General features: G+C 46.1%; 1 protein-coding gene across 2 annotated transcripts in view; it reads left to right on the forward strand.

The window, feature by feature from the left end:
• IGF1R (insulin like growth factor 1 receptor) overlaps positions 1 to 26,809 on the forward strand; it is a 319,009-nt gene that overhangs the window by 44,330 nt on the left and 247,870 nt on the right. For both annotated transcript variants that reach the window (XM_015143119.3, NM_001261352.1), the window contains 1 exon segment: positions 14,375 to 14,920. In XM_015143119.3, coding sequence (XP_014998605.1) covers positions 14,375 to 14,920 — 546 coding nt within the window.

The following is a 26,809-nucleotide window of genomic DNA, read 5'->3' on the forward strand; positions in this document are numbered from 1 at the left end:
TGGTGGAGCATGTTCTGTGGTTCCCTAACCCAGGGCTGTGTGGGGAGAGCTGGCAGTGCCCCCCTGACCCCATATGAACATCCTTGCTGTCTCCTGCTGTGCCATTCAGCAACTGTAGGCTGCTGTGCTGTGGCTCGAAGATGTATTTGGTCATGGAAGCTGGGTCCTGGATGAGCAGAATAGAGCAGGCATAGAGATGATGTTGGCCATGGGCGGGGGAGCATTCGCTTTGCCTTGGAGTAGTGCCACTTCCATGTAGGGGGGACAGGATTTACCACCCTGTTGTGGGGATTTGATGCTTTGGGTTTTGTTTTCCTTCACACCTTGAGCTTTGTTCTACAGCAGGTCCCTAGGAGGACTGGTCCACAAAGCTGCTGAATGGGGCTGCTATCCAGCAGCCCTGCCTCCCGCTGCAGAATGCAGAGGACGCTGTAGACTCGCTTGGTGGGTGCCTGGGGCTTGCTGCCTCCCTGGTGCACTGGGCACAGCGGCTTGCCTGCCTTTTGGGTCGTCTCCACCTTCCAGGGATGTTTTTGTTCCCTGATTGAATGACCTCCTGTTTTGTTTGTTTTTTGAGATGGAGTCTTGCTCTGTCACCCAGGCTGGAGTGCAATGGCATGATCTCAGCTCACTGTAACCTCCACCGCCTGGGTTCAAGTGATTCTCGTGCTTCAGCCTTCTGAGTAGCTGGGACTTCAGGTGTGTGCCACCATGCCATGCTCATTTTTGTATTTTTAGTAGAGATGGGGTTTTACCATGTTGGTTAGGCTGGGCTCGAATTCCTGGCCTCAAACAGTATGCCTGCCTTGACCTCCCAAAGTGCTGGGATTGCAGGCATGAGCCACTGCCTGGCTTGACCTCCTGTCTTCTGTTTCTGCCCACTGTCAAGGGTAGACTTCTTCAAGGCTGCACTCGTGCTATCATAAAGAGGAGTAATGGGAGACATTTCTGACTTTGTCAGCATGCTGCTTGGCAGCACCTGCCTCATTTCTGGTGACCATTTGGAAATGTGTCCTTTATGTGGTACCAAGGAACATTTACATTGATCCCTTTTGTACTTAATTGGTATACTTTTATTCCTCTGGATTTTTTTTTTTTAAAAAAACCTAATTGTTCTTGTCTACATGATGTAACATGCTGCTGACTTTTAAGCAAATTAACAGAGTTCGTGCTGGAGCGCAAGGGTGCAGGGAAACAAAATTGGAGGGTTATTAAAGGGGTGAGGCGGCTCCTCAAAGATGTCACTGCACCGTTCATTCATGTGTTCCTGGCCCATGGCAGGCTCATTAATCCTCTACGACAATCCATTAGCATGCCTGTCAGCCCTTCAGAGAAGATGAGCCATAGGGAGGCTTAGGGACCCCCACTTGTACTGCTGTGTGGCTCTGTGAACATCCGCACCTTCCTGGAGTGATGCGGTTGTGGCAGCCTGACTTTCCCCATTTTTTCTTTTTGGACCTCAGCCTCCGGTGCTCCTGGGCCAGACCAGGGTGGGGGGATGCAGGTGCCAGTGACTGACACTTGGCCCCTCACACTTCACTGCCTGGTTTGCTTTAAAGGCAAGGGTTACTCATGCTTGTCTGAGCTCTCCATCTGTTTGAGAATTATATTGTTCTCAACTGGAACTTGTAAAAGAGAAAAAAAAATGTACTTCTCAATTTCCATGGAAGAATGTATAGATTTTCTGGTGGGGTGGAAACTTTCTTAGCATGAAGGGATCTTTGTGTGATCTGAGCATCAGCAATGAATAAAGAATGGGTGCGCCGAGGTCAGGGAGGCCAACTTTCCTGTGGCTTTCAGGGGAAAGTTTGAACTGTGTGTAAGCAGTGTGTGGAAGGAACGCTAAGTGTGGAGATAATGAAGGGAATGGGATTTAATAGAAACAGGGTGTGATGAGTGGCAGTTGCCTGATGAAGTGGAAATCTTGTGTTCCAAATTTGTGAGATCCATTTCTGTCCTCTAAGGAAAGTGTTGTATGTGCAGGAGGAGTTCATGTAGCTGGGTTAGATTGTGTTTTCTGTCTTTATTTTTTTTTTCTCCCTCTATGGGTTGTGAACAAAAACATTTGATATTCCACAGTATAGTTAACTTGTGCAAACAGTGTATGCTTTTCAGTGGAATATAAAGGCTGAAATAATAGTATTTTCCCCAGTAAGTCAGTTTTATTCCTTTACATATGGGTTATGAGATACAAAGTGAAGCTCTGTAAAGCTTTTTACAAGCTCCATATGTTGCCTGCCTTTGACAGGTCAAGGCATTGGGGTTGACAGAGGTTTCTATTCTCAGAGGCTTTAAAGAAGTGCCCATTCTGGTCAGATGGCTCTCAACATGCACGATGTGTGTGAGAGAGCCCCTCTTCCATCATATGCACCTGGCTGTAGCATCCTTGTCAGCCTTAAGAGATACTTCCAAAGAGGAATTTTCTACCCCTAGAATCATGTGAGGTCATCTCAATTTAAGCCTCAGCTCTGCTCCCTAAATTACCTGAGTGATCCCAGGTAGGTCATTTGGTCATTGTTAACCATCAGTTTCCTTAGCTGCAAAACAGAGCAAATAACACCCCAAAAGAGTTATCATAGTAAATCACATCAGGCTTATACAATCTCAGAAAGGTGCAGCTCCGCAGAAATCTTCATTATCTCTTTAGGCAGTCCAGTCTGGTTTCAAATGAATCCTACTGTCTGTTCTTACCTGAAACCACAATCTCTCACCCTGTGTTGATCTGTTTTCTGTTTCTGTCCCCCAGCAGGGTCATAAAGAGCCTGATCAGTCCCCCTCCTTGGAGACCTTTGTGTGCTGGGTTTCTGCAGCTGTTCTCCATGAGAAGGGACTTCTGGTCCCTGCTCCCACTTGGATGTTCTTCCACTGACTTATGTCTCTTAATGTATGGAGGCAGAAACCCAGTTTTCAGGGTCTCTCCCCTGGCCCCTTACTAAGTCTCCCTTAGGTACAGTCTAAGACTGCCTGACTTCTTCTTTTTTTTTTTTTTTTGGCAGCCACAACATCACATCGTCACATACAGAAATTATATCCAATTAAATCTCCTAAGTCTTTTTCACACCTCCTACATTTGTGCATTTCTTTTTTTGCACCCAAGTGTCCAAATAGCATTTATTTCCTCTCTATTGCAATTCCAATCTGTTGATCTTTTTAGCTCTTGACTCTGTCATCCAATGTATTTGCCATTGCTCCTGGAAACTTGTCATCTTTGAATTAGATAAACATTTTATCTGTGCCATCCTTCAAGTAATTGATAAAAATGTTGAAATATACAGTACTCAGAAAGAGCCCTGTGTCCTTCCACTAGAGACCTTCCTTGGTCTATTCATTAATCAGCACTTTGGAGGGTAAATTGAACATTTACTAAGCTATTCGGATGTAGTTCATATTTCTTCACCTTGTCAACAAAGAGATTTTAGCAAGGTATTGTAGACAAAGTATGTGTTCCTGGAATATACCTATTAAGAAAAAATCCGTATACCAAGAAAATTGGCACATCCCCAAAACCCAGGTTATTGTGGTTTATGATGGTTTATGGCTTCTGACCCAGGGCTTCACTTTGTAGCAGTGTTTTTCTTCTGTTTTTGCCTTTGGTTGATACCACTGCTAGAGTGCAGATAAGAAAATGTTACTACCAGAAGGCCTGAGTGTTGGGCTATGATTGGCTGTCATCTGGAGCAGAGCGGGATTGAGCTGCTCGGGAGAAAGGTCTTCAGGTGAATTTTTTTTTTTTTTTTGGGAAGCTGAGAGTTCTGGTTTTAGACATCCTCTCCTGGCTGATGATGGGATTGGCCTCCATGGGGTTGCTGTCCGGCTGAGCTGGGGGGCAGAGGTTCCTGTGGGTGTGGATGGAGAAGTCCTAAATGCCGAGGTTGCCTGGTCTTAGTAGAAATTGTAGCAGGCCTCAGCGAAGAAGTCAGGGATGCGGATTGTCCTCCGGATGCTCGGATGAGCACGCAGTGGAAAAAGTACTCCTTTGGGGGAAGAGGTGAATCTGGAGGTGTTAGAGCAGAAGAGTAAATGCAGAAGTTGTAGCAGGTATAAAGGCTTTGGCAAGAGTGGGAGTGATCACTGAAGGGAAGGCAGGGGCTCGCTGGGACAGGCTCGACCAGTGATCGACCCTTGTAGTAACCCTGCTGCATTTTACAAAGGAAGAACTGTGTTGAGGTACAGATGTGAAGAACACTCAGACTTAGAAAATCAGTACAATGGGTTGTAGCTTCTGCCCTTGAATCATGTCAGTTAGTGAGAACCTGCTACACTTCATTTGGCAGAGTGGTTGGCTGCATACAGTGTTTTAGCTCCTGCCCACTCAATACAGAGGTTGCATGCGGGCGTCCACTTGCTCTGCCACCCCTGCCTGCTTGTGGCTGTGTGCCCAGAGCCCATTTCCCTGAGGAGTCAGTGCAGCACTCCTGGGGGACCCTTCTATTTGTGTCCTGATGAATCTGACTGTGCTGGATGCAGGCCCACAGCCACACCTGGTATGGGTGGCATCTTTAAATGCCTGGCCTGTGTGTGCTGTATCTGCAGCAGAGCTGTGGTTGAACCTGCTTTCCTTCCATCTGGGTTCCCCTTCGTTCTCGGTGGTGGATGGGCTGTGTGGTCTGCCCTCAGCTGTCCACTTACACTTGTGTTAAAATGTGGCAGAGCTTTCCCCCATACTGAAATTTGTGGTGAAATACATATAAAACTTACCATCTTTTTTTTTTTATTGAGACAGGGTGTCATTCTGCCACCCAGGCTGGAGTGCAGTGGCGCGATCTCAGCTCGCTGCAACATCCGCCTCTTGGGTTCAAGCGATTCTCATGCCTCAGTCTCCTGAGTATCTGGGATTACAGGGGTGTGCCACCACACCTGGCTAACTTGTACTGTTAGTAGAGACAGGGTTTCACCATGTTGGCCAGGCTGTTCCCGAATTCCTGGCCTCAAGTGATCCCCCAGCTTCAGCCTCCCAAAGTGCTGAGATTACAGGCATGAGCCACCACACCCGGCCTCCCTTCTTCTTCTTTTTTTTTTTTTTTTTTTTTTTTAAAAAAAGAGACGGATTCTTGCTCTGTTGCCCAGGCTGGAGTGCCATGGTGCGATCTTGGGTCACTGCAACCTCTGTCTCCCAGGTTGAAGTGATTCTCCTGCCTCAGCCTCCCCAGTAGCTGGGATTACAGGTGCCAGGCACCACGCCTGGCTAATTTTTGTATTTTTAGTAGAGATGGGTTTTCACCATGTTGACCAGGCTGGTCTTGAACTCCTGACCTCGTGATCCACCCGCCTCTGCCTCCCAAAGTGCTGGTATTACACGCGTGAGCCACTGGGCCCGCTGTCCTCCCATCTTAACATTTTAAAGTGTACAGTTTAAGTACATTTACACTTCTGTCCAATCAGTATCTAGAACACTTTTAATCTTGAAAAACGGAAACTCTGTACCCATTAATAACTCCCATTCTCTCCTGCCCCAGCCATGGGCAACCACTTTCTGCTGTCTCTGTGAGTCTGACTGCTTTGAGTACCTATGAGCAGAATTGGCAGGATTTCTTCTTTTGTGACTGCCTTATTTCACTTAGCATAATGTCCTCAAGCTTCATCCAGCTTGTTGCATGTGAGAGGATTTCCTTCCTGTGCATGAACTCAAATGATGTAGTGACTAACCTCTGGCCATGTGGTGGGTGGTTAGTGATGGAACCAAGAGGTAGCTGGTCTCTGAATACTAGCCCAGTCCTTTTCCTCTCTAGGAAAGTCCCCAGATCAGATAGAAAGCCTCAGTATTTCAGGGAGCTTCTGTTTTGACACCACATCCATGAAGAATCACACTGCAGGGTAGGGGAACAGATGAGTGGGATTTCTACACTGTTATCAGCTAGACTTAGATAACTGGCTAATTGAAAAGAGTACAGGTCACTTAAGGAAACTGGAGCATTGTAGGGCAAAGTAAAATGCTTTTGAAATGAGGATGTGAACTGTAACTGGAATGATGTAATGTGTTCTACAAAACGAAGCCAGTGAGAGGACAGGGGACACAGGGCTGACTTTTATTTAGGACATTTGCCTGGTTCTGAGCAGAAAGTTGAAAGTCACGAGAGAGAGAGAGAGAGAGGAGGAGCCTGGTTTTTGCAGGTGCGTGCTTAGCATGGGCCTTGTCCTAGCTTGGCTGCACCTCACAGCACCATCCTCTGGCTGTACAGTCTACCCTTCAGAGGTTTAGGGTGCTGTTTCATGCATGGTGGGTGCTAGGTGGTAGTGAGGACAGGGTGTGGGACTAGGCAGGGGCTGCCCCTCGGAAGGCCTCATAGTGAGGCGATGAGCTCTGACTCTGAGGGACTCTAGCTCCTGGTGTCCTGCTTCATCGAGAAGCCAGCCACCCATGGGAGCTGTGGATAATTAGAAAGGATTAGAGACTCTTATAAGGGTGCTTTTTGAAATATAGAGACTTAGAGAGTATTGGGCTTTGGGATATTTTAAGATCAGAAAGGCATTTGGAGTAACTGTCAGAGCAGATAAAGTTGTTTTTATGAAGATCCAGGAAAACAGTTGTTGCAAATACAGCTCTGCACCAATTCTGCGTCAATCTGTTTGGCTACAGATGCTTTAAGTGGAGGGGACACTGGGGCTTGCGTTCCCTTTAGTCTTTGAATTAATTCCCGTTAAAGTTTCTGTGTCTTAATTGGCATGGCAGGATAGAAACATCCTACCCATCTTTGTAAGTTCTTTGCTATATGTAGCACTCTGTTTTAACATTCTGAGCCTTCAAGACTGCCCTTTATGTGTCCATTTATTTTGTTTATGTGCATGATGTAGGTGGCTCTTGTGGCAGTAAATAACAGTGTTCACATTCAAATTGCACTTAGTTTTTAATTTCTGTTCTCAGAGTTACCTCTATAATGGTAATCTCTTACATTCTTATCATTGCCTTCAGTTACTGAATGTGTTAGGTGGCCAGGATTGCTGTCTGTGTGAAATGGGAATGTACATATACAATGTAAACATTCTGATTGACACATGAAGATAAAGGGCTTAACATGAATTGTGTCTGTTTACACTTACACAGAAAATTCTACTGTAACAAACTGAAGTGTCAGTAGTGTTTGTTATCGTAACATTGTCTTTTTCCTCCTTTTCTGATCTCTGATTTTTCTATTAGGAATGAGGCCTAAAGAAACCCATGCTCTCTCTTCTCTGAGCACAAGGAGGGTATGCTCAGACCTTGAAGGGCACAGCACGGGAGGATCATGTACTAGGGAGAGTCTGTCTCCACCCCATTTTTCTTCTGCTTTGCTTTGTTTCGTGCATAGTTTCTACGGGCTTCTTGGGGTTTTTTGAGAGAGTGAATGTCGATTTGAGGAGTAACAGGTGCACAGGCTATACCTGCACCACACTGCAGATAAGGTGGGTAGGGAGAGTAGTGACAGGTGGTGGGGTGGGTTATTCAATTATTTCCTAGGGCAGTGGGTTTCACAGGGTGCTGCTTAGGCCAGCAGCATCAGCATCACCTGAGTGCATATTAGAAACATAAATTTTGGGACCTCACCTCTTGTGTTTTAACAAGTCCTTCAAGTGGTCCTGATGCATGTTGAGGACTTTCAACACCGTCCTCCTACATGCAAAGTGAAGTTGACCTCCCACACACTTTTGTCTCAGTTTGCTTTCTAGCATCTGTCCCATTGCCTTTGTTGTGCTCCCTGCCACGTGGGCTGCACCCCTGGGGTTCTCTCAACTGCAACCAGGCATCAGCTCTAGCTGCCTCCCAGGGTGTGCTTCTGCCTCTGCTTGGAGTACCCTGCCCCCCACCCTTCCTGGCAAGACCCTGCTCATCTTTCAGGGTCCTCTCCGCTGAGAAGTCTTCCTGACTTCCTCTAAGATAAGGGAGTTGTGGGGCCCTGTCTTTGTGTTCCCAGGGTTCTGTCCATTGTTCTATTAAAACTTTTCTTTCATTTAATTTGCCACTTGGTAGAGGGATGGTTGCTCTGTCTTCCTTGTGCAAAATTCAGTGATACACTAATCCTCTCTTAACCTCTTAAATCATTTTGACTTTCACAGAGGGATAGTGTCTAGAGAGGGTTTTTGTTGTACTAAGTTATTGGTTCCAAAGGATTCATTTTAAGAGAAGTAAAGAACTATTATAGTGTGCTGCTTACTGAGGCAAAATCGGCTTCTCATATAAGCCCAAAGGTTTTGTTACGTTGGGTTTTACCATCAAAATTAAAGATGATGATTGGTTCACTAATGTGTTTTACCTTCACAGTGTGCCTGTAGACCTGTAGTAAAAGAAGGCTAATTATGTTTCCCAACGTCTTTTATTTCCAACTGTAAGCTAAGCCTATCCCTTTTCTTTTTGTTTTTCTTTTTTTCTTTTTTTTTTTTTTTTTGAGACGGAGTCTCGCTCTGTTGCCCAGGCTGGAGTGCAGTGGCCGCATCTCAGCTCACTGCAAGGTCCGCCTCCCGGGTTTACGCCATTCTCCTGCCTTAGCCTCCCGAGTAGCCAGGACTACAGGCACCCGCCACCTCGCCCGGCTAGTTTTTTTGTATTTTTTAGTAGAGACGCGGTTTCACCATGTTAGCCAGGATGGTGTCGATCTCCTGACCTCGTGATCCGCCCGTCTCAGCCTCCCAAAGTGCTGGGATTACAGGCGTGAGCCACCGCGCCCGGCCTCTTTTTCTTTTTTTTTCCTTTTTTTTTAAATTTGAAACTGAGTCTCACTCTCACCCAGGCTGGAGTGCAGTGGCACGATCTCAGCTCACTGCAAGCTCGGCCTCCCGGGTTCACGCCATTCTCTTGCCTCAGCCTTCCGAGTGCACCACACCCGGCTAATTTTTTTCTGTAGTTTTAGTAGAGACGGGGTTTCACCATGTTAGCCAGGATGGTCTCGATCTCCTGACCTCGTGATCCGCCCACCTCAGCCTCCCAAAGTGCTGGGATTACAGGCGTGAGCCACCGCGCCCAGCCAACCTATCCCATATTTTTAAAGAAGAGTGGATCACGTAGTTATCCATTTTAGCTAAATGGGTAACTATAACATTCTTTAATGGAACTGTTGACAGAAGGATAATCAATAATTTTGCTAATTCATGCCACCCTCCTTTGTTGTATATTAGTAATATTTACATTGGGGCAACAAAATAGATCAATATTTCCATTAATATTTACTTAATAACAGCTATTAAAAGTTATTACTGTTTGCAGTAACACAGAAGCACTTACCTGATTCTTATGCCAGCTTCTATAGGGTAGGTAGTGACAGCTGGTTTTGCAGGTGAGGAAGATGAGATTTAGAGGTGAGGTGTGTCTGCCTGAGGGCAGGAGCTGGTAAAGGGCACTCCGGGCTCATGGGAGTCACGCTGTTTTTCTTTTTCTAGGTCCACAAGGTTATGTCTAAGATATAAGTTACAACTCTCATGTAGCTCTTCCAAATACTTAGATACACAGCTTTGGGGGGTTTTCTCAGCCAAATGCTTTTCATTAGCCCTTCTCCTATTAACATTTAGGTCTTAGGGATTTATTTTCAAAATATGTATAGCTTGTATAAGCCATTCACCTAAGTTCTTAGAGCAGACATTCTGCCTCTTGATCTTTAGAAAATACCTAGGAGTATTTTGTTAACAGTGCTCATTTCAACTGAAAGGCTTCATTTTAAAATTTAATTTAATTTAATTTTTTAATTATTTTTTGAGACAGACTCTTGCTCTGTGTCTCCCAGGCTGGAGTGCAGTGGTGTGATCTTGACTCGTTGCAACGTCTGCCTCCTGGGTTCAAGTGATTCTCGTGCTTCAGCCACCCAAGTAGCTGGGATTACAGGCGTGTACCACCACCCCTGGCTAATTTTTGTATTTTTAGTAGAGATAGGGTTTCAAACTCTTGGCCTCAAGCAGTCTACCTGCCTTGGGCTCCCAAGATGCAGGGACTACAGGTGTGAACCACTGTGCCTGACTTTTTAGGCTTTCTTTAAAATGGCATCTTTTGGCCAGATGTGGTGGTAATGCCAGCACTTCTGGAGGCTGAGGCTGGAGGATTGCTTGAGCCCAGGAATTGGAGATAAGCCTGGGCAACATAGGGAGACCCTCTGTCTGCCAAAAAATTAAAAACAAAAAACAAACACAAAAAAACCCCCTAGGTGTTACGGTGTACCCCTGTGGTCCCAGCTACTTGGGAAGCTGAGGTGGAAGGATTGCTTGAGCCCAGGAGGTTGAGGCTGCATTGAGCCATGATTGTGCTGCAGCACTCTAGCCTGGATGACAGAGTGAGACCATGTCTAAAAATCAATTAAATAAAATGACATCTTTGTAGAAGTGAATTTTACCCAGGTACCAAGCCCCTGCCTGTCCCTCCCAACTCCCTTCCCTGCCTCCCAGCACCCCCATCTGTTTTGGTTCTGCTGTTGCCATTCTCTGGCTTTGGGGACTTGCTGAAGCCCCACTGTCCCCATCTTCCAGCTGTACCCCTTCTCTCTGCTTCCCTGCTTGTCTTATTCTTTACAGGGCTGCCTGGGATTTCACATTCCTAAAGTTTTTGGGTTTGTTTTTGGATCATGCCAATATCAGTTCTTTTGAGAAGGGAGAAAGGGTATTTTGCATTTTCCTTTTAATCATCAGTGAGTAGCCACAAAGGGTGTGTCTTTCCCTCCTGTGCTGTGTTTACTGTGTACTCCCTCGGTGCATGAATTATTTCATGGCACCAGTGGAGCATGTTTTATTCTCTTTCCTGTTTGTGGCTTGCACCTCCTGAACGCTGCTATCATTCATGGTCCAGCTTGGTTTTCTTTTTCACTGTTTCTATCACAGAACATCCTGAAGACCAATGGTGTCAGTCATAGGATCCAAAACAGCTGGTTCCTAGGCCCTGCCTCATGCTCTGTGGCTTGGGCTTGTCTTTTCTTCCAGAATAAGTGGGTAACTTCTTCCTGCTTTTTTTCTCTTTTCTTCGTAAATGGGAGGAAAAGTGTCGAGTATGGAGACTGCCCTTTCATTTGAAGGAAATTCACAGTTCCAGCTCTGTAGCGTGGCGTCTCTTAACTAGTGGTCAACACTGGCTGTGGAAGGGGGGCCAGATGGCAAAGTGAAGCAGATTCTTTCCTCCTGTCTGCAGTTTGATTGCAGTATGAAGTTCAGCTTGCTTCAGTCTATGTCTTCATGTTCTTCCACTAGGTACTGAATTTTGTGATCTGTTGGAAATAACAAGTAAATAGATGCCTAACACTTTATACAGATTGAGTATCTCTAATCCAAAAATCCAAAATCCAAAATGCTCCAAAAGTTTCAGCTTTTGGAGCACTGACATGATACCACAAGTGGAAAATTCCACACCTCACCTCATGTGACGGGTCATAGTCAAAACTCAGGCGCACGACCCACAGTTAATTTAGTGTCCCCAAGGGAAAAAAGACCCTCCTGGCCCCCTTCAGATGTGATGTGTCTTTTCCACACATGCCCAGATTCCCTCAAACACCTCCACAAAGGGTAATAAAATGGTTCATTGTACACAAACTTTGTTTCACGCACAAGATTATTAAAAATATTATATAAAATGAGCTTTCAGAGAAGTGAGAAGAGAAATGAGAGGTAGGGAGGGAGGAGTTGGGGGAATAGTTGAAGGTAAGGTGTTTAGGCCAAGCTCTGAGGAGGTTACGTTTGAGTGGAGACTCACATGGTGAGAGAATGGGGCAACCTCCTGAAGGAGCAGAAGCACTGTGGGCAGCAGGGTATGAGCAGAGGAGGAGCTCAGTGTGTTGGAGGTTGGCGACTCCTGTGGAGTCTTGTGGGATGGTGTTGGGACAGGGATGGACCGTGGGGAGGCTGGATCATGGGGAATATGTTGCTTTAGGCCAAGCTGGAGATGATGGTGGCTCAGATCAGAGCTAAAGTAGTGGAGACACACGGACACTGAATGAATGATGAAGTTCACTCATTCTGCATGTGTCCCATGTGATGCATCCAAGTAGTGTTTTAGGCACACCAGGTACTGTTTTAGCACACCAAGTACTGTTTTAGGCACTGGGGATATAATAGTGAACCAACTGGAGCTGCCATTGTGTTGGTAGTGATGAGAGAGACCATGAGAAGAAAGGCCAGAGCCATGTCCTGCAGAGAGTGGTGTACTTTGGGAGGGAAGTGTGTGGGGTTGTCGAGGAACAGTGTGCTGCTCAGGGAGGAATGAGGTGGGACGGCCTTGTGGGAAGAGCAACCAAGATTCTCATAGCCTTGGGAGCTTGAACCCTGAGGTCTATTGCTGGACTAAATATGTGAGGTGTGAGAGGAGAGAAGAATCAGGAATGACTCTTTGATTTTTAACATGAGCAACTCAGAGAATGAGAGTACTACAGTTTAGAAGCTTGGAAGGTGGATTTTGTGGGGGAATGAATGAGTTATTAGACACCTCAGTGGATATACTCAGATGGATATATACATTAGAGCTCAGAAGAGTCTGGACTAGTGACATGAATTTGATCATCATCTAGAGTATGAGTGGCACAGGAAGCCACTTGTGTGGATGAGGTGACAGAGGAAATGGTTGAGGATAGCAACCAACATTTAGAGGCAAGGTAGAAGGCAGAGCAGTGTGGAATCAGGGAAGCCGAGAGCTTCCCTCAGCACAGTGGCACGAAGCTTGGACACCACCTCTTGTCTGTCCTGCTTAATTCCATTCACATCTAGAGTGGACTTGCTGTGTGCACACCGCTGACCACCTGCCTCATGTGACAATTTTTCCTCATGGATCTTAGCCCCTTGCCTTTACCATGAGCCTCCTCAGAGGTCAGGGCACTGCCTGTTAGCATTTCTCATGGTGTCATACACGTTGGGTGCTTCCCAAATTAATTACATCCATCAGAAAACTTCACTCTATCTGAGAAGCTTTAATGGTGGACTTGGGGATTATTAAATCCTAAAAAAGGTTATAACAAAAAGTTTTCTTGGTGTGTGTCTGTGCCTAGAATTTAGAAAATAAGTCATCCAGTACTGAGACCATTTTATGAAAAGCCTTTAAAATCTACAAATGCATTGGCCCAGCAATTCTACTTCTAGGGATTTATCCTAAGAAAATAGCCTTGGGTATCTGCCAAGAATGTTCACTGGAGTGTTGTTTATAATGTGCAAAACAGGAGCTAACCTAAATGTCCAACAATAAGGGATTGGTTAAAAAAAAAAAGCCTCATGGTGTGTATTCATACCCTGGAATTACTGTCCCCTTAAAATGATGTTGTAGAAGGACATGTATTGACTTAGTAGAATGTTAAGTGAAGGAAGTGTGTTTACAAATGTCGTATTTTTGTCTGATTTCACTTGCCTTCATTTATAGAGAGTGGATAATTGGCATAGTGTTAACATTGTTTATCTTGGAATATTGAGATCGTTGATGATTTTTACTGTTTTTTTTTGTTGTTGTTGTTATTACCTCTAAACTCTCTGTAGGAAGCATGCTTTCTTGATCAATAAAACTCTTAAAGTTGGAATTTATGCTTCTTTTATTCATAAAAAAATCATGTTTTTAATCTTAGGTTATCCTTTATGTTTACATTAATGCAGATATGGGGAGAACACAGTCTACCTGGCTCATGTCGAATATGCGTTTTGGAGTCCCCACTTTCCAGGTCACAGTGACAGTTTTCCAGCATAGAGTAGACTGATTGCCCTGTACCCTTCAGGCAGGGTGCAGTAGTAAGTTATTGATAGTTGGCTGCTGAGCTGTTGCTCAGGCCTTGGCAACTGACACTCTGCAGAAGGGACCAGGAGTGTGCAGTGGTGGAATCGGGCTGGCCTGGGTTGCAGATTTAACTTTCGCCTGTCCCTCTGTGTGCCCCTGGGCTGTAAGTTTTAGTTTGCAAGGTTGACGGGGATGGCCTCTCCCATAGTCGGTTGGTGTGTGCTGCACAGTCTGGCCCAGAATGAATGCCAGCTAACTGGTTAGCCACCTAGACTGTCAGTCTGCAACCCACAGCTTTGCCGTGAATGATTGAACCTTATTTCTTTTTTCTTTTTTTTTTTTTTTGAGACGGAGTCTCGCTCTGTCACCCAGGCTGGAGTGCAGTGGCGCAATCTCAGCTCACTGCAGGCTCTGCCTCCCGGGTTCACGCCATTCTCCTGCCTCAGCCTCCCGAGTAGCTGGGACTACAGGTGCCCGCCACCATGCCCGGCTAATTTTTTGTATTTTTATTAGAGATGGGATTTCACTGTGTTAACCAGGATGGTCTAAATCTCCTGACCTCGTGATCCGCCCGCCTCGGCCTCCTAAAGTGCTGGGATTACAGGCGTGAGCCACCACACCTGGCCAAACCTTATTTCTTTAATAATAATACAGGATTCCTAAAAACCAACTGTATTATTGTTGGAAAAATAGTTTTAAAAATTATTTTCTTTTAACTGAGACGTTTACCCTCTTGTCTCCCTTCAGTCTGTGGGCCGGGCATCGACATCCGCAACGACTATCAGCAGCTGAAGCGCCTGGAGAACTGCACGGTGATCGAGGGCTACCTCCACATCCTGCTCATCTCCAAGGCCGAGGACTACCGCAGCTACCGCTTCCCCAAGCTCACGGTCATCACCGAGTACTTGCTGTTGTTCCGAGTGGCTGGCCTAGAGAGCCTCGGAGACCTGTTCCCCAACCTCACGGTAATCCGCGGCTGGAAACTCTTCTACAACTACGCCCTGGTCATCTTTGAGATGACCAATCTCAAGGATATTGGGCTTTACAACCTGAGGAACATTACTCGGGGGGCCATCAGGATTGAGAAAAATGCTGACCTCTGTTACCTCTCCACTGTGGACTGGTCCCTGATCCTGGATGCAGTGTCCAATAACTACATTGTGGGGAATAAGCCCCCAAAGGAATGCGGGGACCTGTGTCCGGGGACCATGGAGGAGAAGCCGATGTGCGAGAAGACCACCATCAACAATGAGTACAACTACCGCTGCTGGACCACAAACCGCTGCCAGAAAAGTAAGAATGATGCTGACTGCTGCTTTCTCTCTGCTTCTCTCTCTTCTCTCCTTCTCCTCCTTGACCTCCCTTCTCTTCTGAATGCACGAGTTCCACTGGGCAGGGTGCAGTCGTGTTGCATTTAGGACGTGGCACGCCTGCTGTGCGGAAGTGGTTCCCAGCGGGGGTCTTGGTTGGCTTTCCTTTGCATCTGGGACTCTTGGATTGCGGGACTGTGGCATGGCTGGAGGCCATCATGGCTACTGTCAAGACTATTCAAATCACATGTTAGAAATAATCCACCACACTCCTGGGCTAGAAACTTGCTGACCTTCAGCTTTGAATTCCTGATGAGAAAAGGTGACCTGGTGTGCTTGGAAGTCCCTGAGCCTTGACAGCTGGGGGCTGCTTATGTGTCAGCTCTTTCATCCTTTGTGCAAAGTGATATTTTTTGTTCTGCATGACTTCCTTAGTTTGAATGGACTTGGAATATGGTTAACTAAAGGGAAAGTAAAGCACTCACTCATATCCTATGAAAGCAGTCCTTGGGTCCTAGTGATGATGTTATGATGCTCAGGTGTCCTGGTTATGTCAGAGCACCTGGCCCAGGTGGGAGACCTCTGGACCCATTTCCACAAGTCCCAGGTTCAAGCTGTACTTGCAGTTAGCTGTGTAGCAGGGTGCATTTTTAAATCTCTGGGATTCTGTTTTCGTTCTTTTATACCTGTTTACTGAACAGTTGTGAAAATCTTAAGAATTCACAAGTGAAGGAAGTTTGGAAAGTGTTTATTGCTGTGGGGGTCAGAGAGTGGTATTTTGAAGTTCTTGTATATTTATCTGCAATATGCTTATTTTCCCTTGAGAATAACTGAGCTCTTGCCTTAATGTGATCAATTCCTTGAGAGCCAGGCTGTTTGGTATTAAAATGTGACGCTGAGCCTTCACCTTATTGCATTCAGCAATATTTACATATATTGGCTAGGAAGCTTTTCCTCACTAGTTGGAAGTCAATGTGTTAGCTATAAATAGCTATTATTTAAGTGTTGGCCCAGTTAAATATGCAAGGAACCCATGTTCTACAGTTACAAAGAGCCAAGAAACCCCAAATTGTTAGACTTGCCTAAAATAAATAAAAGGTGAGACCCCACGGAGGTGAAGTGTGTAAAATAAAGGCCAGACCTCAGAGGTAGCCCTTACTTCAGTTCCCCTTCAGCCAGACCCGAGGAAGGAAAAGGATCTGCGTACCCTGATCTGCCACACACTTTTGTACTCTGCAGAATTGGATCAGTGTGTATGTGAACATTGATTAGTAAGGGCAGGGGTCCCACTGGCTGCAGCCAGTACCTCGTAGAGCTCTGAGAATGCAGTCAGGCCACTTTAAGGTTGGCCAGAGTTGGAGGGAGATCTTATGGTAAAGTCACTTGTGTGATTGATTAAAACTGCCTTATCATAAGTTACCCACTGGTTTGAGAAAACAACAAAATAATGTTTTTTAAATAACCTTGACATTTAAAACTTTTATCTGAAAAGTAAAAGGTGTTATCAAGGGAGGCAGCATGCAGTAGAAGAGAGATGTTGAACGTAGTGATGAGGGCCAGGAATGACCTTGGATGAGCCAGCCCCTCTGGGCTGTAGTTGGGCTTTTATAGACTATTTCTAGGGCAGTCGGTACATCCCTTAGCGGTGATCATATATGGGCATGAGGATGTTTTGAAAACTCATAAGCTCTTTACAGAAGGGACGTGCCGTATGAAATGTCATTAAGTGGGGAGTTGTTCAGGAACTAGGTAGGGCTTGCCATGGGTTTTCGGCTGTTTCTGATCAGCTACTTATTGAAGACCCCTGGAATAGGGGTGAGGCCTGCATTCTGGATCCAAGTCTAAGAGGGGCAACTAGAAATGAGCAAGTTATTTAAATTGCCTGGGCTTCGGTTTCTTCATATGTGGAATGGGGTAAGGCCTGCCTTCCTCATAGGGCTGTTGGAAGATGAAAAGGATAAAGGAGAAGCACCGTGGAAAGGTAATGATGGTTAGAAGTTGGGCTCTGCTGGTGACAGACAGAGCCTTGATAACACCTGTTGGTTGGTCACCTGCTTCCCCAAGGCCATGTCCTGCAGCCTTCTTGACCATCCCAGCCCTGCTGATGTTCGTTGTGATTTCACAATGGAGTACTTACATAAAATTCATAACTGCTTTCAGGGAAATTTACTTCCCTTCTTCCTGTCCTGAAAACTCAGGCATGGGCATATTTCCTGGAGATTTTCTAGTTGAATCAGAACTTTCTCTTGGTTTGCATAGATTCCATTTAGACCTGCATTGTCCAGTGTGGTAGCGGCTTATTGAGTAAGCCACATGGCTTATTGAGTACTTGAACTGTGGCTTGTCCAAATTGGGACTGCTTTAGGTGTAAAATATACACTAGATTTCCAAAACATATAGGAAAAACCCTGTACACCATTTCATTAATAATTTCTATGTTGATTACATGTTGAAATATAACATTTTGGATATATTAAAGTAAAATGTGTTCTTAAAATAAATTTCAGCTGCCTGTTTCTTTTTAATTCTATTTTTTTTTTTTTGAGATGGAATTTCGTTCTTGTCATCCAGGCTGGAGTGCAGTGGCACGATCTCGGCTCACTGCAACCTCTGCCTCCTGGGTTCAAGTGATTCTCCTGCCTCAGCCTCCTGAGTAGCTTGAATTATAAGCATGTGCCACCATGCCCGTCTAATTTTTGTATTTTTACTAGAGAGGGGTTTCACCACCATGTTGGCCAGGCTGGTCTCAAACTCCTGATCTCCGATGATCTGCCTGCCTCAACCTCCCAAAGTACTGGGTTTACAGGCGTGAGCCACCATGCCTGACTCTTTTTAATTCTTAATGTGGCTACTTGAAAATTTGAAATTACAGATGTGACTTGCATTCTGTGTTGGTAAGCTGCTTTAGAGCATTTCTTTTAACAGCAGGAGTTCTTCCCCTCATCATCTTTTTGGCTGAGTGGTCACTGCAGTGCTGACAGCCTGCACCTCTCCAGCCAGAACCCTTAGGAATCATTTGGGGAGCTCCGTGTACGGCATTGAGAGTCCAGGCAGAATGGCTACCTTGAGTTCAACATAAGTGTTAAGATGGCCATTCGAAAAGAAGAGTCCCATTCAGTTAATCTTCCGTTGGCTGGCTGTAGAACTAAGGAGAACATCTGGAGAAACATGTCAAGGGTGTGTGTGAAATCGTTGAGCCTACTTGATTTTGTCATGCTGATGCACAGTTTTCACTTGGCACTGTCCTTTAAACTCCTTCTGTGCCATGACTCTGCAGTGCCTGGCAGCATAGTAGACTCTACTCCCACTATCGACGTGATCCCTCTGTGGTTTCTCTGCACACTTCTGTATTTCTCAGTTCTTTTTGGATTTGGGAGTGGATTTTATACATTTTTGAGTCATTCCTAAAGGGCGATTGACCCTTAAAGAACTGTGTACAGCGCTTTCCTTTCAGTAAGAACATAGTTGTGTGCCATCCCCTGACATGTAGTGTGGTTGATTCCTCTTCCCTTGTCTTCTGACACCACCCTCTTATGAGTCTCTTCCTGCCCCCACAGCTGCTGCTTCTCTGTCTCCCTTCCCTCAGTCTGGCTGTTAATGGTGGTCCCCTGACATAGTCCATTCAGGCTGCTGTAACAAAATCCCATACCCTGAGTGGCTTACACACAACAGAAATACTGCTCACAGTTCTGGAGGCTGGAAGTCCAAGTTCAAGGTGCTTACCAGATTAACTGTCTGGGGAGGGCCCACGCTCTGGTTCACAGACAGCACCTTTTCACTGTCTTCACATGTTGGAAGGGGTGAGGGTTTTTTTTTTCTGGCCTCTTTTTTAAAGGGCACTAATCCCATTTGTGAGGGCTCCACCCTCATGACCTAATCACCTCCCAGAGCCATCACATTGGGGATTAGGTTTCAACATAAGAGTTTTGAGGGGACGTAAACATTCAGATCATAGCATGGCTGGAGTTCTATCCTGGGCTCTCTTTTCACTTTCCTTGTTCTCATCTCATCCACTGGTAACTTCATTGCCTCCTGTTTCCACCTAAACATCCAAATATCTCCAGCCCAGAACCCTTTTGAGCCCAGGACCTGTCATTCATATCAGACCACCATGAGCATTTCACTACAGCGTCTGATGGTCTTCCCTGTTTCCTCACTTTTGCCTATTTTTTTTCTTTTCTATTCCCTCTTCAGTGGGCCACACTCTTGTTTCCCTGATTCTTATGTCAGGAATGTGAGTGTCCTTTGGACACTTCCTTCTCCAGTTGCACACCAGGCCTTTTCCCTCCTGAATGGAATGGAAATGCTGCTTCAGCTGCCCTCCTCTGCTCCTCCCCCTTACTGCATTGACATAGCCTCTCTCTGCTTTGTGCCCTGTGGTTCCACCGAGCACTGGGGAGCTTTCCAGTATGCATTTTTTTTTTTTTTTTTTTTTTTTTGAAGAAGGAGTCTCGCTCTGTCACCCAGGCTGGAATGCAGTAGTGCGATCTTGGCTCATTGCAACTTCCGGCTCCCAGGTTCAAGTGATTCTACTGCCTTAGCCTCCTGAGTAGCTAGGATTACCGCGCCACCACACCCAGCTAATTTTTGTATTTTTAGTAGAGACGGTGTTTCACCATGTTGACCAGGCTGGTCTCGAACTCCTGACCTCAGGCGATCCACCTGTCTTGGCCTCCCGGTGTGCTGGGATTACAGGCATGAGCCACTGCGCCCGGCCATCCAGTGTGCGCTTTGGACTGATGTGCTTCCCTACCTGAAATCCTGTGGCAAGTCCCTATAGGATAGGCATGTGGTACACGTGAAGCTCCTGAGTGGTCAACAGCTACCCCATGACAACATGCCACACTCCATGTGCCACCCTCCTGCCTGCCTGCCGAGTCCTTGGCCCCCGTGGTGCTCTTCCGTGCTGACCAGCCGGCACGGCTCACCTGGCCGAACTCTAGCCTTGCCTTTTCCTCTCAAGGATGTAAGGGCTCTGCAGATTTCAGGAGGCCTGTCTCCCAGCACCTGACGGGACACTTTGTGCCCCACTGTAAATTCTGGGTGTATCCTCCAGTGTATGCTGTCACCCCAAGGGCAAGCACTACGTCTGCTTTGTGAAGGGTTCATTGTTAGGAAGATACATTTTCCCCTTGAGCGAGAGTAGCATATTGTGGCAGTCTTCAGTGAGCCAGTTGTGCCAGGATTATGAAATGCAGATGTTTACCATGTCATTGTTGCTGTCATTGCTGCTGAGGAGTACTGACCAAAATCATCTGCAACTCTTAGTTGAAAGAGAGGACCACTGTGGTGGGTAGCTCTTTTCTTTCCTGCCATTGTCGGGATGATTACAGGTCAAAGATGATGGAGTAGTATGGAAATTGTCTGAAAGGTTGAAGCTTGGCGCGTGAAGCCATTCATGACTTTGTAAGGCAGTTATGCTGAAGGCCAGTTCTGTGCTGGGAGGGACAGAGGTGAATCCTCCTGAGTGCCTGTGGTTTTCTTATTTCCCGGTGAATTTGCCTAAGTGCCTGTTGTTTGCTTGCCATGGAGCCTTTCTGGTATTTCATTTCAGGTGCAGATGCCCACCTTCCCACAAAAAACCCCCAACAAAACCTAAGACCTTACTGCAACCAAGTCTCCAAGTACTTTTTTTTTTTTTTTTTTTTTGAGACGGGGTCTCGCTCTGTCACCCAGGCTGGAGTGCAGTGGCCGGATCTCAGCTCACTGCAAGCTCCGCCTCCCGGGTTCACGCCATTCTCCTGCCTCAGCCTCCCGAGTAGCTGGGACTACAGGCGCCCGCCACCTCGCCCGGCTAGTTTTTTGTATTTTTTAGTAGAGACGAGGTTTCACCGTGTTAGCCAGGATGGTCTCGATCTCCTGACCTTGTGATCCACCCGTCTCGGCCTCCCAAAGTGCTGGGATTACAGGCTTGAGCCACCGCGCCCGGCCTCCAAGTACTTTTTAACCCATTGGGATGAATAGCCTGTGGTCTACTCAGGTCACCCTGAGTGCGTGTGAGAAGGCCTGGGCTTTGCCAGGAAATCCGGGAAGGCAGGGCCGGGCTGTACTGGAACCTGGCTTAGCTGTTGGGGCAGCCTCATTTCAATTAGAAGGGCATTGACTGGGAGCAGCAGTCCTGGAGTTTGTTGCATTTCCTGTTGCCCTCAAAATGAGAAACCAGGAAAATAGCAGATTGGAGCCTTTGAGAAGGCAGTAAATGGCTGTTTTTATTGACAAAAGGAAAACATTTTACTGCCATCTCACTGATGGCATCTCACTGACTTAAAATGAAGGCAGGTTGTAGTTTAAAAAAAAAAGTACTTTTTCCCCCCTACATATTCTTATATTCTTGTTTATCAGCCACTGCTCATAAGGGCAGTGTTGTCTTGTGGAGTAGAGGCACTGTCTTTCCCTCATTTTCCTGTGTAGGTTGGTATGGCTGACCTGCTAGATCAAGGTGGAGGACCTGTTTAAGAATGTGTAAATTTAAGGCTGGGAGCAGTGGCTCACACCTGTAATCCTAGCATTTTGGGAGGCTGAGGCAGGAGGATCGCTTGAGTTCAGGAGTTCAAGACTGGCTTGGGCAACATGGTGAGACCTTGTTCATATAAAAAAATTTAAATAATTAGCTGGTTGTGGAGGCGTGTGCCTGTAGTCCCAGCATTTTGGGAGGCTGAGATGGGAGGATCGCCTGAGCCTGGGGAGACGGCGGTTGCAGTGAGCTGTGGTTGTGCCGCTGCACTTCAGCCTGGGTGACAGAATGAAATCCTGTCTGGAAAAAAAAAAAAAAAGAATTTGTAACTTTAAGTTTTATGGCTAGCTTTGAGAAAGGAAAATAATAAAAAAAAGAATGTGTAAGTCACCTGCTGGATGGCGGGAAGAGGGACACATTGTCTTTGTAGTGAAATTTCACTCATGTGATGTGTAGTATTTCATCTTAACTTTTTTTTTTGAACTTAAGCTACTTGTGAAGAGCTGAGATGTTTCTGTTAAGCACCGTGTGGTCTGCGCCAGTCTCCTGCAGGCCGTTGTTCCCCAGACTGCTAAGACCATCATGACACAGGCCTGCATTTTCAGGTGGACCCTTGGGAGGGGCTTGTGGACCCTGAAGGAGAAGGCAGCCAGGAGAGGGGTATCTGGCTTTGTGTTGTTGGTAGGAACTTGTCTCGGTTATCCTGGAAGGCCTCTGCTCTGGTCAGCTGCTCCCAGTGTGGGGGTGATCTTTATTTAGAAGGGGGTCACATGCCCCCAGGCCTCATTGCAATGCCTTTTTTAGTCAGGCGTGGAGCTCACATTTTGTTCTGCCTGTTTGCCGACCCCTGTTGCCAAGATGGTGAAGCAGTTTGTGTCCAAGTTCCCTGGGACCTGGCTTAGCCCACCTCCTTTCTTGGGACGTGTGCCTTGTGCCTCAAAGACTTTGCTTTTGGCTAATTGTCATGTAATGATGGTGTCACTATCCTGGGCCCCCTTCAGAAGTTTTTAATAGGGATCTCATCTAAGAGACCAAAAGCTTTCAGAATGACTGTCTGAGAGTGATTTTTGCAATGCCAGGTATTTGGAAAATATCTGGAGCCCCTTCAGCTCTCACCAGTTAAACCTATTTGTACAATCGTTCTGGTTTCTTCCTGTGCTTGAAAAGCCTCTTTGTTGTGTTAATACCTCTGTCTTGCTTTCCTCATGTGTATGCCAGTGTGACATTCTCGGCAGAGTGGGGATGACGTGGAGCGTGTGGGCCCGTGGTTAATCTTGTCCTGAATTGCCTTGCTCAACTTGCGTGTATAGGGTGGTTCAAAAGTTAAGTTTGGCTGGTGGTGAAGTTGGAAGCATCACTTAGAAACACGCCTCCTTTGGGCATATGGTGTGAATCAGGGACTCTGGCTATAAAAGGTGGGGTCTCTGAGCACCATCCTAGTTGCAGCGTTCCCCTGACTTGGAGGTAGCGAGAGACAGCCAAGGTGTTCGTTCCAGGGAGGCTGCTGGGTGGGAGATGGGATTTTTCTGTCTGTGGCACAGGCAGTATTAAGTAGAGCAGGCTGGTTAAATCACATTTTAAGTAAAAACCAAAGTGCACAGATGATCGGCAGAACTTCTGGGGGATAAGAAGCTGCTTTCCTTGAAGAAGTTCGCCTCCAAACCAGCGCCCATGGCTCGGCAGCCAGCATGGCAGCCCCAGGGGTGCATGGGACTTGGGCATATGAGGCTGGTGGGGGACAGGGACAACTGGGTCCAGCATTGCCATTCCCAGGGATGGTTGCCACGTCATCTGTCTGCCCTGTCCTTCCATTTCCTTTCTTTGAACTCGGGGGGCTTGCATCGGACTACCTGTGCCATTTCCTCAAACTCTAAAATTGAGTAAGTTACCGAGGGGTTTTCGTGGTCTGCGCTGAGAAGATTTCTTGCTTCCTGATCTGCCTGTGTGTTCGTGTTGCTTGCTGTCTCTCTCTTTCTCTCTCTCTCCTCTTTCATCCTAGTATATACAGGCAAGGTATGCAGCATTTAAAATGTTCATAACTCATCAAATGGCACACTGATCATCATGTATAAGTTGGGAATCAGGGTTTAAGAAATTTAGAGATCATTTATATGGAAGAAAGAACCCCAAGTAGAAACCCAAAATCTAGACCATTCTGGGTTCTAGTTTATACCTGCCACTGGCTAACATATGGCTTTAAGCTGGATGTTATAATGAGAGCTGGAGTTTCGTCTGATTGCACACAGCGTTGCTTTTCTGTCTTTGGAAAAATAGCTCACTGCAGAGCCCTGGTAACCGTTTGAACTGCATTGCGGGAGTAGGCAGAAGAACAGAACAGTCCTTGGAGCTTGGTAGGAGGTGTGAGGGCTTATGGGGGACAGTTGTCTTTTCAAGTCAAGGAGGAATAAGGGCTCTGGGGCCAGTGGAAAGGGCGAGTCTTAGACAGGGAAGGGTGACCATCCAGGTTAGATCACTTCTTCTGCAGGGTCAGCTTGGCGGCTGTTCTTAGGTTTTCAGGGTATCATGGGGCTGGCCAGGCCCTCACCCTTGATATCCCTGAGCATCTGTTTCTCACAATATTGTGGAGTCCGTGGGGGTAGAAGCTACCATCCTGTGCCTGCCCTCACCCTCAGTGCGACTGGTCTTCAGGATGTTTAGGTGGCCCCACACGTGGATGTACAGCTTTCCCCTGTTTGTTTTCCCCATGGCATATTAACAGTGAGATCTGCAAGAATACATAATTTTGTACAGAATGGGATGTATTTCTTTTAAACTACGTTCCTGAGTGGACAAGTGGTATCAGATGCAAAGGTTTAAGAACCGTCGATGCATTGAGATAGTGCCATCTGTTTGCCTCAGGTATCTGGTGCTAGGACAAAGCTGCCAGGCCTCACCTTCCTTCAGTGAGACAGGAATAGGACAGTATTTGGAAAGCATCTAACGGGTTTCCACGCACATAGTAGGTTTTTGGTAAATGGTGGCAGCTGCTGCTATTTTTTTTTTTTTTTTAATTGAACTATCTAAGAGTTGCATTCTGAGACCATCTAAAATTCTGAGTCTTAAGCTGGATTGAGTATGTATGTTCACTACCATATCTTAAATGGTCCTTCTGTATTGCTTTTCTAAATTGTAGAATTTCAGTTATCATAAATAGCAGGCCATACTGTAGGTGTGGTTCTTGCTAATTTGATTTGTACTGTTCAAATTCTTGTGTCTGTCCCGATAAACTGTATCTTTAAAGAACATTCAGTGAGGTACATATGTCTATATCGGGGTGCCAGTGGAGTCCCACTAGTTATATGTAATCTATTCATTTGATTCTCAAACTGAATTTATTCTGTTTGCAAGTTTGGTATTTGGGAGCATTTCAGAAATATCCACAGATTCTTGTATGATACTGACATTAAATACTATCTCTTTGAAATGCCTCTCTCTGTGTCCATGGAGAACATTAAAATGGTTAGAGTGGGCACAGTTATTGGTAAAGATAACAAAGATGGGCATTTTTATGACAACTTTAGGTCTCACATAGGTAGCCAACCATCTGCTCCAGGATGAAGCATGTGCCTGTTTATTCTCTTCTTTGGTAGCGCTAGCAGTATATGTGTGCGCACGTGCACGTGTGCGTGTGTGTTTGTGTATGTGCATACCACTTTATTCTCCCACCCAGCCTCTTCTCCTGTTTTGTTTAGTTTCATTTTCCTCCTCTCACCCCCATTGCAGGAAACAAACACTGGCTCTCTGTCCTCCCTTAGATCTTCCTTCCGTTCAAGGGGATCAGGTGGGTGGGAAAATGTTGTGCAGGAATGCCAGGCCTCTGCCCGAAGCCAGGCTTCTGTTTCATCTCATTATTGAACAGAAGTCGCTTTTTGTTTCTTTGCCTTGGTCACAAACAAGCACCCAGTCCTCTCTTCTTTCTTCCTGCCATTTTTCACAGAATCCATGTGGGATGGGAACAGAGGCAGCGTATTTAGGGACTGTCAGTTGCTTGATACCCATGGCCTTGTTTAGAGAAGCTGTACCCACTGCCCCAGTGTGGAGCTCCATCTAATTTGTTTTTGCAAGTCCTAATGAAGGGACCTGGATGAAGTTAGTGAGGTTGCTCTTCCTGGGGTTTATGCAGGGTGGCCCGTGGAGCTTAGCCACCCTTCATGCAGAAGGTGGGGCTGAGGGCAGCCAGTGTGACTGAGGCTGGCTGGCCCACCCTGAGCTGCTTATGCCCATGGGGCCCCTGGGGAGGAGGGCCCAGCTGCAGTGCGCATACATCTGCCCTTGGCAGCAGATCTGTGAACCCAGGCTGCCATTCTGGATTTCCGGATAGATGCAAAGTGCTTGGATGGGTTTTAGCAGCTGCTGAGACCAGGAGTTGGGCTTAGTAGTAAAAAGGGGGAACAAAATAAAAGAAGATCAGGAGGCAAAGAGCCTACAGTACAAAAAAAGAAAGACGAAGGTTGATATTATTAGAAATACTTCCTGGGCAGCCTTAGTGTTTGGATTAGGATCCCCCCCCCCCCACCTCCCAAAGGTATTAGTTGTAATACAGAGACAAATGGAAACTAGTCATATCCTTAGGTCCTAGAAAAGACCAGCTTTGTTCCTGGGGTGGTAACCTAGTACAATGTTTCCGTTCCTATTTCTTGACCTCTGAATGGCCCCTTCTGCTTTGCTAAGTGGATGATATTATTAGGTGCTTAGACTATTCTTCAGATAGAATGTAGGGATATATTTTTATTCTCTTCCTCAGTGAACTTGAAATGATTGGATTATTTTGTAATACGTCGATACTACTTTTAGAAGCTTTTGAATAACTGTGTCAAAGAAGCTTTAGAACAGGTTTTAAGCAAGGTTGCAAAGAAGGTACTGAGTGTGTTTTTCCACTCACAAGGAAAGACAGCAGCTGAATGCAGAAGTGTGTATCTGGTTCTAACTCTTTATCACTTCAGGGACTGTCCAGGCGGCACCATCCATTGGATCTCCTGCCCCTCCTCTTCCAACCCCCGCCTCATCCCTGGCCATTCTTTTGTGACCAGTAGTTGCTTATGAATGGAATTCTGAGAATGTATAATTTTCTCAGAAGAATACTTCTTTAGCTCACTAAATATTTCTTGTTTGCTGAGAGGAAAAAAAAAAGCTCTTTGGAAAAGTCATTGGATGCCAGAGATGGGTGATTAGGAGGGATGAACTTCTAGGTGTGCCTAGCAAAGCCGTTTCTATTGATAGGCAATTAATAAAACAGCCAAACTTGACCTAACAGACTGCCATTTTGAGAGGAATTTGTTTTGCAGGATTAGTTGGCTTCGAGGTATATTGGTGGCTGTGCAGTGATGACGGCTGTCGTGCCTCCTATGTCTTCTGCCCGTTGTGATGCAGGGTAAGTGCTTAGGCCTCAGACACAGGCTCCTTGAACTTCACATTCAA

Source organism: Macaca mulatta, chromosome 7 (assembly GCF_049350105.2).
Source record: "Macaca mulatta isolate MMU2019108-1 chromosome 7, T2T-MMU8v2.0, whole genome shotgun sequence".
In the NCBI taxonomy this organism is placed as follows: domain Eukaryota; kingdom Metazoa; phylum Chordata; class Mammalia; order Primates; family Cercopithecidae; genus Macaca; species Macaca mulatta.